We start from the raw sequence: 11,820 nt of genomic DNA, 5'->3' as shown, positions 1-11,820 counted from the left end.
CTGCAGCTGGTGGCATTTGACAGGGGGAGGCTCCCTGACCCAGACTCCCCCACCCCTATGACTGACCCTCTCCCCCTTGTCTTCATTTATTTTCCCTGTGTCATCACCATTATTTTCTTTTTCGATTTTCAACTGTCTCACACCATCTCGTTGTCCCCATTTCTGTGGACTCTAATATTAATACATAATATTTTGTATAATGCTTTAAATATCTCCCCTCTCCCTTTATATCTGTTTCCTCATAGACTGTGTTGTCTCAGCCTCACCCATCCCGGTCTCTACCTTAAGGGAAAAAGGAGCTCCTATGTTTGCAGTAAAACGTAGATATGTGCTCTGTGAGAGCTTACAAATGGCTGCCTTTGTTCCTGTCTCTGGATGTCTCTCCCTCCTTTCACGATCCCTACCTTCCTTGCCTCTTCCCTGTCTCCACCACTGAGCTCACTGTGCCTCGAGGCTGGGGTTTCCCTCCACCTCGGTGCTTCCACTGGCTTTCCATCGGCAGGCAGCTCACGGCCCCAGGTAATCATGCCGGCGGGAGACCTGATTAATTTCTCCTCTTGCCTGCAGATCAGTCTTGCTCTCTGAGCACAAGCCCGCGTTCTGGCACACCCTGCTCTGGGCTGGGAGAGGGCCCAGGGAGTCAGTTCTTCCCTGACGGATGGGGGGCTGTGCCCTGAATGAGGGTAGCTCGGCTCCCGTCAGCCTTCCATCACCCCCCACAGCTCCCCCCATCCTTGACTTCTCAGAACCGGCGGAGGAGATCCTGTCTGGCAAGAGGGGGCTGGTTATCAGAGCCTGACCGCCCCCGCTCTCTGCCTCATCTCCTGCTCCCAGGGCCCAAATTGTCGTCACTTTCCCAGTGAAGTGTCTGGTCATTTTCAGAAGCAATTTCAGGAGAATATGCAGCTGCTGCTCCCCATCCTGCTTTTCCTTCCCCAGGGCTGAAGGCACTGTCAGCTCTCTGGACTGCGGAGGGGATGGGGGGGGGGAGGGCTCGAGTCCTGGTCTCCCTCCTGTCCCCCCTCCATCAGTCATGTGCTAGTTTGAGGACGGGGCTTGGTTGCCCCACCTGTGCCATGGTGCTTTACAGGGCTCCATCCTGACGGGAGAGGCTGAGGTTCTGCTGCCTCCCTGCTCAGCCAGCCCAGCATTCTCAAAGTCTGGGTTGTTTTTCTGAGGGGCACAAGCCACCCTGGAGCCCCCTAACCCCCATGAGGAGCCATTTTAGCACATCAGCTCATACCAGCTCGAGCTAGGTCCTCCTGGCTCAGCTCATTTCCTCTGTAGGCTATGAGGGGCTCTTCCAGTCCTCGCTCTGAGGGCTGGCTCCCAGCTGGCTCCTGCCTGCGGGACTCTGCAGGATGCACGGGTTGCCATCCTTCCATTCTTTTCTAGTATCTCCACCCAGTGTCACCTCCAGCCCTGGCCCTTCCCTCCCCACCCCGCAGCACCCCTCCCAGGATGTTGAAGGAGCCCCCATGCTGCACCCCAGTTGTGTATATGGTGGGCATATACGGGTCATCTTGCATACACAGCATCCACTTCTACCCCCAAGAACAGTCCACAAATCCAATCTCAGCTCAGCTCAATGCAACACACATTTTCCTCACCCCCCCCCACCCACCCCAGCAACAAAGGGGAGGAGCTCCAGAGTGAGGGTCTGCTAGGGACCCTCTTCCTCTAGGTCAGTGATAGTCCTTGGAGATGTGGCTCAAATCAAAAGTGTCAAAGGAAAAAACCCCTACGTGCCCTGTAGCTGCAACACCCACTTTACATGCCATTTGCATATGGTCTGTGGGCAAGATGAAGCCCTGCCTGCCAGAGCCCTTCAAAGCCTCCCTCCTTCATCACCTCTCTGGCTTAGTTTAGCATTAGCTCTTTCAAGTCTTTGCTACTCCCAGAGATCAAGGGGTGATCAGTTCTCCCTGCCATTCCCTTGCTCCCCCCATGCTTGGCTCCCGCCATCCTCTGTGAGATGCTGCATCATCAAAGGACATTATTCATGGTGAACCTTTGCTGAAGCCCTGTTTCCCTGATGCCAGAGCTTGGGGGCAGGGACGGGTGGGTTGGGGAGGAAGAGAGAGTCTGCCTCAAATGGGACCCAGGAGACTTTAGTCCTTAGCCCTCAGCCTAACACTACTCCTCTTGCACCCCCAGTTCCCTCCAGCCTGCCTAGCCTGGACTTCCTTCTCCAGATTGGTAGGGGGAGGAGAGGAGGTAGAAGATGGCTACATCCAGTTGGGATCAGCACTTGATCTTCTCAAAGGCATGAACCTGCCATGTCATTTCCATGTAGACAAGCTCCAGCTTCTTACCCTCTTCCCACCAAAGGGTCCCAACACTGGGTCCTGGCCCATGATTGGCCCAGACAGCCCTGTAATTAGCTGGGTAATGGGAAGCTTTAGATGAAGCCCCACCAGCCTCTCACATAATAAAGGAGCCTTGAGACCCAGCTGCTGCCCTCCCTCAGGGGTGAACGGGGGGCCATGTGCAGGCAGACTTCTCTCAGTATGGACCAAGTCCTAGAGTGGGTGGGGTGTTGAGAGTGTGGAGGGGAGAGACAAGCATTTCAGGACCCCAGCAGCACTTGAAAGGCTCTATGGAGGATCCACACTGTGGGCTGCAATACAAGAAGGAAGACTCAGGGTTCCTTTTTTGTTTTATAAATACATTTTTATTGATCACCTATTATATGCCAAACATTATACAGCTAGGGATTCATGGTAAACAAAACAGACAAAAGTCCTTGCCCATGTGATGCTGACTTTCTGGCGGAGCGTGGGGGTAGACAGACTATAAGTAAAGCATTTAGCATGTTGGATGTAATAAGTGATGAAGAGAAGAAACAGAAGGGGGATATGGGCTATAGAAGGGTGGTCATTTTAAGTAGGGTGATTGGGGAAGGCACTGGTGAATGGGGAGTCTTTTTAGTAAGTACCCAATTGCTGTGGTTCTCTTCTCAACCCACGATGTAGTAGAGTGTAAGTCCCCAAATCTCCAGGTCTCTTAGAGAGGGGACTAACTCTTCCTCTGGGAGAGTTAACTGCTTCCTTACTGGTCAAAATTCATAGCATTGCAGTAAAATGAAAGGGAAGTTTGGAGTGAAAAAAGCCCAAAACTGAATTTGTGGCTCTTCTCCAGAAGCTATGTGTCATGGAGCACAAGACTGAATTTTTTTGTAAGATTAAAAAAAAAAAATTTTTTTTTAAATGTTTATTTGTTTCTGAGAGACACAGAGAGACAGAGTGTGAGTGGGGGAGGAGCAGAGAGAAAAGGAGACACAGAACCCGAAGCAGGTTCCAGGCTCCGAGCCATCAGCACAGAGCCCTATGTGGGGCTCAAACCCACAAACCGTGAGATAATGACCCGAGCCAAGTCGGACGCTCAACTGACTGAGACACCCAGGTACCCCAAGATTTTAAAAAAATTTTAAGTAATCTCTACACCTAGTGTGGGACTTGAACTTACAACCCCAAGATCAAGAGTTGCATGCTCTACCGAATGAGTCAGCCAGGTGCCCCAAGACTGAACATTTTGAGCCTCAATTTCCTCACCTGAAAAATAGGAAATGCTAAGAGTGACACATGGCTCTGAAGCTGCTTTCACTTCCCCCTACGCCCCACCCCTTTCCCTTCAGCAGCATCTTCTCCTTCCATCCCTACTCTGAATCTGACTCTCCCCTGGGGTTCTACCTTAGGAATGAAGTGAGCAGTACAAGCACCCTCAACAGAGTGGGCCATTGAAGGAGAGGCTTGATGTCTGGGGAGAAGATGCCTGGGCCACAGGGAGACAGACTAGAGTTGGGGAAACATGTAATTGTGAGAAAAAAAGAAGCAATTAAGAGATCAATGCTGGGCTGGGCTGGGCTGGGCTGGGCCTAGCCAGGCCAGGCAAGGATTTGGGGGCAGTTCGGCCACAGTGTTCTCTTCCTCCTTTCCAAGATTATAGCAGAAGGGATAGAAGTTAGAACTCTGAAAGAATGCAACTAAATCAAGCTGATTCAAGGGTTGAGAGGGAGTGGCGTGGGGAGACGCATTCGCACTGAAGTGCTGGGGGGAGGCAGACACGGGAAGTTTCTGCATTCAGTAGCAGGGGAGAAGTACTGACCCTCACTTGGCCTGAGGACCAAGGTGATGGGTCAGCTGCAGCTGGGAGGAGGACAGAGGGAGAAATGAGAATGGGACTGGATGCCAGACTCACCTCCCAATGCTCAGGGGCCTGAACCTAGTTGTCCTGGTGGTGTGGAAGGGCCAGAGAAGCACCTGCCCGATTTTTTTCTGGCCTGGCAGTTGAGTCTGAAGGTTTAAAGGGTGAGGAGCTGGTGGGTGAACAATGAGTAGAAAGAGACTCAAGGACCACACCTATTGAGCTAGATCCCACATGGGAATTTTGGGACAAAGCGTATACAACATCATTCCTTAGTGTGCCCAGCTCAGGGGCTGTTGGAAAGTGGGCTGCTGGATAACTCCAGCTGACTGCAGGGTTTGTGTGGTTGTGTGTGTGTGTGTGTGTGTGTGTGTGTGTGTGTCTGCAGCCTATATCCTCCTTTTTCTCCACCAGCCTCCCCCCTCCCCTCCAGCCACCCTGGGATTGGTGATTCACAGCCCCTCCTCCGGCTCCCCCAGACCCTCCCAGAGCCTTTATCAGGGAGCTGGGCCGGTGTTCCTGCCACATCCTCAGATCCCCTCCACTCCCTGTTTCTCTGCACGGAGAGAGGCAGCGGCACTACCAGCGTGTGGGGAGTGGGCACTGCTGCCGACCAGCTCCCTGATCCTGCTAGACCATCTGCCCTGGGCTCAAAGCTACTCCACAGGTAGGCACAAGTGGGAGAATGTCGGATGGACTGGAGTTGGCACCAAAGGACAGAGGCCAGAGTTAGGAGGGAATAAAGGAGCGGAGGGAATAAAGGTGGCAGCTTTTGATCTGGGAGCAGGGTAGTGGGAAGGTGAGCGGAAAGCACCGATAGGGTTTAAAAACCAGTAATGTTTGGAGCCTGCGGGTTCAGACTGATCCTTCCAATACTAGAAAGTTTTTGCCTAAGTCTGGGTTACCCAGTGCTGGAAAATAGAATCCAGGATCCCTCCTCAAGCTATGAAGACAGACTGGTGCGTGTCCCATGGATCTATCATCCTCCCTCGAAGACTAGCATCTGGCACTTTTGCAACATTGCTCATTGCCAGGTGCTCAGCCTGGGGAGATGTGTGGTGGGGGAGTGGGGAAATTGAACCCAAAGGATGGCCCTCCTGCTCAGAGATACTCTCCCCAGAACAGGGCTTGGGGGGTGGATTTGGGGGCTGGGGAAGCAGGATCAAGCCAGGCTGCCAGTTGCATAATGTCTCCTGCATTTGCACCCATGCCGCATCCTCCCTGCACCCCTGTCCTGTCCCTCTGCCCTCCTAGGCACCATGAGGAGTGCCCTGCTGTTCGCAGCCATTCTGGCCATTAGCCTGGTTCACGGTTTGGGGGCTATCTGTGAGGACTCACGGGAGCAGGTGGTGCCCGGTGGGGGCCACAACAAGGTAAGGCGCCCCCTCTGGTTGTGCCCACTCTGACAGAGTCCTGGGCAGCCTCATGAGAGCTGGTGCCCTGCCTGTTCCACAGCTGTTGAGAGGAAGGTGGGGTGGAAGTTACCCGGGTTATCCATCAGAGGGTGGGTTTCTCTGACTCTCTGGCGGTCTCCCGTTCTCAGTGTCTCTAGGGATGCCTCTAAGTGTCTCTCTCCCTCTGCGTGTCTTTGATAGCCCTGTACCTAAAAAGTGCCCTACCAATACGTTGTTTGGTTGGTTGATCGGTGACTTAGGGATACTGTGAAGGGTAAGCTAGGGTGGTCCAGCTCAGTTGCTATCCTTCTACAGGGGGCAGATCCTTTCCACTCCCTGGATGGTATGAAATATACTCAGAATTTCTCTCCCAAATGGTCATTTATATGCTATTTTACCTATCAGTTACATGTATTATTTTATTTTCAAAATTCAAATAAATTCCTATACACTCTGCTCATCCACCCCCAGTAACCTCAGGTGTTCCTAAGCCCTAACCTCTTCTTTCCTTTTCCTCGCCCTGCTCTAGCCTCTGCTTAGTCAGGATAGGGGGTAAAATCTCCACGAAACAGACCATGCCCCAATTTCCAAAGTTTCTCTAAGAAAAAGAACAGGAGTTGTCAGGGAAGGGGTACAGGGGGAGAGCAGGGAGGGAGTCTTTTCAAGGTTGTGAAATGGCAGCAATTACATTGGTACACATGCTTTTAAGATGATTATAGGTGGAACTCATTACAAATTCAGTGTGTGAAGTCTAACTGCCTCTCCAGCTCAGATCTGTTTAGCATCTCATTACAGGAGGTGGGCAGAATATTTGAACAATTTGGGAAAAGTGGCTGCCTAGGATGTCGTGCGCAGGGCAAAGAGAGAAATCAGTCTTCATCCATATGTGTCACAGGGCACGCCAGGCTGGCAGCCTTGTGGGTGGCGGCCATTGCACCAGATCCAAAAGACCAGAAGCAGTTCAAAAATATAAAAAATACACAAGGAGTGCCAAAAATGGGCTGGACACTGTGCTCAGAGCCCACAGTTCCAGCTGGAGATGGTCAGAATATCTGGCTGTATTTCTTTAAAGCGAGCTTGCTTCAAGACCTTGGGCCAGGTGGTCAATGAAAGAGAGAGGTTGCCATCTCACCCCTTTTCCCTGAAGGTCTGTGAGGATGAGGGAAATTGGGGTGAGATGAGGGTAGGGTATATGTGTGCCCGGGTAACTGGTTGGTATATGCAGGGTGCATCTGTGTAAATGTGCTGTGTGTGTGCCTGGGAGCCTAAGGACACCTGGGCTCTGGAGAGAGAGGCACCGCTGAGATTCAAGGTGAGAATCTCCAAACATGATCATTGTCATTGTTTCTCTGCAGCTGCAACTAACTGGCTGTGTGGTGTGTGCCCACCAACCATCCTGCTGTGCCCAGGCTGCTTAAAAAAAAAAAAAATCAGCAAGACAACGAAGAGCCCCTGGTCCAGAATGGGGTTCAGTTGTAGAAGATAGGAGGTGTCATTCTGAACACACTGTTTTCCAGGCAATCTAAATTCAGTGTAGAAAGGAGAGAGGGAGTGACAACCAGAGGCAGAAATCTATGGAGAAGAAAAGAGAATGAGAGGTGGTGGGAACCACAGGCAGAGAAACATCCACGAACGTACTGCAGAGTAGGGGAATTTCAGGATTGCAGATGCGCCCCTGCTGCCTACGGACACCCATCCCGAGGACTGAGTCCTGTCTGTGACTCAATCATGGAATACAGAGGATGCTTGCTCTGTCCGATGGGCCTTTCTTGGGAGTGGTGGAAATCATGGCTCACTCCCGTAGTGGGGCAACCACATCCTTGGGCAAACTGGTTCCTGATGTGCCAAGGAGAACAGAACCAATGGCCCTTCTCACTGAGAGGCGGCAGGAGATGGGAGAGAGCCCTAAGGGAGAGTCTCCTTTGAGCTTGGGAGACAGTGACCAACTGTCCCAGTTTTCCCAGGACAAGCGTAAGCCCCGAAAGCCCCACATCCCAGGGAAGCTCTTAGTCCTGGACAAACCAGGACACTTGGTCTGCCTACAGGGATGCCCACTGTGTTCTCTTTACCAGCGCTTCTCAAATCTTGCTGTGTATATGTGTTGCCTGGGAGCGTGGTTAAAACGCAGATTGTCTTAATAGGTCAGGGTAGGACTGAGATTGAGATTAAGTATTTCTAACAAGCCCACAGCAGTGGTGCTGCTGTTCCGTGGACCACAGTTTGAGAGCCCACTTCTCTTCCAGTGTAAACCAGAGGAAATCCTGAAGGAAACAAAATGTCAGGTTTAGCTGTGATGGGCTCAAGAAGAGGTTGTTCTTTGTGGGGAGGGGTAAGAGGATTAGGTGTGAGCCTCAGCCCTCTTTGTTTCTGTCCCTTAGAAGGACTTGGACCTCTACCAGCTGCCTCCATCTTTGCTCCGGAAACTCTATGACAGCCGCTCAGTCTCTCTGGATGGATTGCTCAAAATGCTGAGCAAGGCTAGCGTGGGTAGGAAGCAGCCTTGGGGGAAGTGTGGTGGGGGGGCAAGATTCTGACCATTAAATAGGCTTGGGAGGAGCCTTCAGGTGGGATGGAGACTGGAGATGGCTTGGTGAATAATTGAGGGTTGTGACCTGAATCCCCTCTAACTGTCACTTTCCAGATTCTATTCGCCAGTTACACATTGTTCTTGCTTTCACAGATCCTAAGGAATTGCCACTTCCCCAGAAACGTGAGTAGCCTCTTGTCCCTCCCTGTCTCTGCTGACTGCTTGCTAGCGTTCCATGGGCGTGGGGCCCAGTGACCATTCTGGCTGGCCCCGTCTCAGCTGGCACAGACAATAAGCCAGCTGCAACTGTTCAGCCAGTCTTTCCTGGATGTGAGAGGTCACTGGGAACCAGGAGGAAGCAGGTGTGAGGAGTGTGGTGGACTTTCCCTTCATCAGCTGGTCATTGGGAACCAAGAGGATCTCTTGGTGGCTGTGAAGATTCTAAGCCAAGCACCTGTGGGGACAGAGAATTCTTGAAGTGTGGAGGAGGGAGAGGTGGGCAGAGAGGGTGAACTTAGGGGATAGCCTGTTCCCCTAACTCGGGGGACAAGCTGTGGCATGATAAAGAACCAAAGATCAGAAACCCGATTTCAGAAGTCTTGACACATCTCTCCCCCCTCACCCCACTCCCACTGCCCATTATCACTGTTGGCAATGTTGGTCCTTTTTCTACAGGTGACATGCACGACTTCTTCGTGGGACTTATGGGCAAGAGGAACAGCCAGCCAGGTAGGAGTGTGTGGAGGTACAGTGGGAGGGTTTAGGGTACTACTGGCAAAGATATGGCAGAAGTCAAGTGCCTCATATTCGTCACCAGAGGGAAAGACAGGACTTTTCTTAGCTACAGTGAGGGTTCCTTGGCCCTTCTACCCAATCGGGTTGGATCCATGGTCCAGCTCGCCCTAGGAGCACAATGGGGAGACCTTTATAAGATAGTTCTGCTGCAGCTGGGAAGGAGTTGGGGGAATCTGTTTCCTCCCTATCTCCCAAACACAATGTGCTTCTTGTTCCTGACTCTGTCTTCCAACGCTGTCTTTCATGGCTAGCTAGCCCTTCGCTGTTGGGTCAGGGTGAAGGTCACATTCAAAAACATCTCTCCTAACAACACTGTTTACTTTACCCCAGACACTTCTATTGATGTAAACCAAGAGAATGTCCCCAGCTTTGGCACCCTCAAGTATCCCCCCAGTGTGGACTGAGGTAAGAATTGTTGGTTAGAAGAGGAAAGGGACTGTGGGAGCGGGGAGGGGGGAATGGGGTTACCACAAAGGTACTTCCTCTGATGCTACAGGCATTAATACTCATAAATCTGCCTTAAAATATACTGCCAGTGCCCAGCACACTGTTGGCCAAACACACCATCACTTAGAGGTGCATACTGGTCTGCAAGAACATGCACACTCACATGCACACACGTGCTCACACACACACACCCTTCTTTCTTTCTTCTTCCCCTGTATCATGGACCCTGGCTGACTCATGAGCACGCATTAGTGGTGGGGAATGGGGAGAGAGGGGCTTCTCCTGTGGCTTCTCTGATGGGCAACTTCTGTTGTTTGGACTCCATTCTCTTATTATCTATGTATAAGATGAAGAGACCATCATCTGAAAATTACAGGCACAATAATTACAATTATTACAATTCCTACGTAAAGTGTTCTGCCTCTTAGGTGGGCTAAAACCTTTCAGATCATTCAGAATCTCCAGTGACTGGGTCCGGCGTGTAGTTCTTCACAAGAGTGCTTTAGGAAGAAATGCAAGGAACTCTGAAATTTAACAGGGTGTAACTAGCTTGGTTGCTTTGTGTAGCAAAATGGGTAAGAGCATAGCCTGAGTTTGAATCCTAGATCTGCAGCTCACTGGCTGTGTCCCCTTGGCCAAGTTATATAACCCTTCTGTGCCTCAGTTTCCTCATCTGAAAAGTGGGAGGGATATTATTTTGCAGGGTTGTGCTTTTGAGGATTGAGCGTAGGTAAAGTCTTCAGAACAGTACCTGGCACACAGTGCATAGTGCTGTGTGTTGGCTGTGTTAGGATTACTGCCGTCTAGGAGGCATGGGTAATGTCCCAGTGTCCCCCCTGCCTGGCTCTGGTCTGTCTGCCTAGAGCTGGCTCGGCTGGACCCTGGGCTTGAGTGGGCTGACAGATCTCTCCCTTAGTGTTCGAGTATGAGAGTCTCCCAGGGAAGCGTCTAGTCAAAACACAGAAACTACCGTGTCAACCCCATCTTCCCCCACACGGCAATAGCGGCCCAACTGATGGATTTCTTTGCATTCTGAAGAAAGACGGTGTGGGGGGAGAAAAAGAGAGGCATCGGGAAGCCTCTGTGAGCACAGAGAGACTCCTGTCCCTGTCCCTGTATCTCTGTTACCCGCAGTCACCGGTCTCAGGGGAGAGCAGAGGAGCAAGAGCTCTCGATGGCTCTCGATGAAACTGCCTGTGCATGGCTCCCTGGGCCCGGAGACTAGGTCTAACCCCCCATTCAGTGTTGGGTGAGAGGGCACAAAGAGCCGTAATAACCGTAACTCGCTGATTACATGGTACTTACCGTATCATTTTGCTCTCATTAGACGGTTATTTCAGTCCTGCCGACCGCCAGATAATTATACGGGCAGCTATATCTGGATGACATAGTCTCCCCCAGCGTTATGCATCGGCCATAAAGATAATTACAGTGCAATTTTGCCATAGTATTTTATACAAATGGTGGAAACAAGTGCATTGTGGAAATCTACTTTTAATGCTCGCTGGTGAATCTAGGCTCTTTCAGAAGGGCCAGTCTCATAATTACAGCCTTCATAATGTCACCACTGATGGAGCATTCTCAACCTGTTAGGTGCCAGGAAGAATAGCACATAAAGTCCCCGGAGGCTGGCATTTAAAGGAGATTAGATGAGATGGATCAACACAGATCATTGTGTCATCTGATTTCATTCATGTGAAACTGCTAACAAAGGAAGTGATCCCTGGGCCTCTTCTTCCTCTGGGAGGTTTCTGGAAAGAGGAGGAGGGACTGGGGGACCCTGGAGAAGCATCAGCACCCAGGCACGTTGAATGGGGCTATAGTTTGCCTGACTCATGGGATGCTGAGCACGGGAGCCTGCTTAAGATTCTTTTTCTCTCCCTTTGCTCCTCTCCCTCTCTTAAAAAAAAAAATAATAAGTAGCATGGTAAACTTGCAGCTGGGAAGAACAAGCTCCTGCGGCTAGAAGAGTTCAGTCCTCCAGTTCAAAGGCTACAGGGAGAGCTGAGGGCTGAGACTTCTGTTCTCTTTTCCTCCCTTACATACCCCACTGCTTCCCCGATGAGTGGTCGGTGGGAGTTTTACAGGATAGAAGATGTGATTTCATTTTTGCTCCTCAGCACTCCACTTCTGGACTCGTGGGCTGCATCATGAAGACACCTGCCCCCCACCTCCCAACCCCCAGCTGCACGTGCTCTATTTCCCTTTCTTCGCCCCCCCCCCCCACCTTGTAACACTCCTGTGCTTTGACTCCTTCCCCATCCCTCTACCTCACCGTGATGGAGAAACTGCAGAGTGAGCACCCTCAATCCTAGTGGGCATTGACCCTAGATCCCCTTGGATAATGTAAGTGTCCTACATTTAAAACTATGACATCTCTTTCCATTCCTCAACAATAAAAGATTTTCACATATGGCCTAGAGTGATGTATTTATTTGGCTGGTGGGTGAGTTTTTCTCTTCTTTGACTCTTCGAGCTACGTAATATACACATACATGTATGCACACATAC

At 51.1% G+C, this 11,820-nt stretch overlaps 1 protein-coding gene across 2 annotated transcripts; it reads left to right on the top strand.

Moving 5' to 3' along the window:
• The first annotated feature begins 3,882 nt into the window (after positions 1-3,882).
• On the top strand, positions 3,883-11,713 carry TAC3 (tachykinin precursor 3). 2 transcript variants are annotated; one of them, XM_015073188.3, is made up of 7 exons: positions 3,883-4,813; positions 5,401-5,519; positions 7,922-8,027; positions 8,221-8,250; positions 8,743-8,796; positions 9,193-9,267; positions 11,430-11,713. In XM_015073188.3, exons 2-6 carry the CDS (start codon positions 5,406-5,408, stop codon positions 9,264-9,266), a joined length of 378 nt encoding a protein of 125 aa, XP_014928674.1. In that variant the 5' UTR covers positions 3,883-4,813; positions 5,401-5,405; the 3' UTR covers position 9,267; positions 11,430-11,713. The 2 variants fall into 2 exon arrangements, with proteins under 2 accessions (XP_014928674.1, XP_014928673.1); XM_015073187.3 differs by having other exon boundaries at positions 3,913-4,813; positions 7,919-8,027.
• Positions 11,714-11,820: the final 107 nt, after the last annotated feature.

Source organism: Acinonyx jubatus, chromosome B4 (assembly GCF_027475565.1).
Source record: "Acinonyx jubatus isolate Ajub_Pintada_27869175 chromosome B4, VMU_Ajub_asm_v1.0, whole genome shotgun sequence".
NCBI lineage: Eukaryota > Metazoa > Chordata > Mammalia > Carnivora > Felidae > Acinonyx > Acinonyx jubatus.
The sequence above is the reverse complement of the archived record's forward strand: the minus strand, read 5'-3'. Positions and strand labels throughout refer to the sequence as shown.

What these genes read in the sequence shown, in the direction of transcription:
- TAC3 (XM_015073187.3), top strand. Translation starts at nt 5,406, where the DNA reads ATGAGGAGTGCCCTGCTGTTCGCAGCCATTCTGGCCATTAGCCTGGTT. An exon ending in GCTGAGCAAGGCTAGCGTGG is followed by an intron (nt 8,028 to 8,220) that starts GTAGGAAGCAGC and finishes TTGCTTTCACAG; the next exon opens with ATCCTAAGGAATTGCCACTT. An exon ending in CAAGAGGAACAGCCAGCCAG is followed by an intron (nt 8,797 to 9,192) that starts GTAGGAGTGTGT and finishes ACTTTACCCCAG; the next exon opens with ACACTTCTATTGATGTAAAC.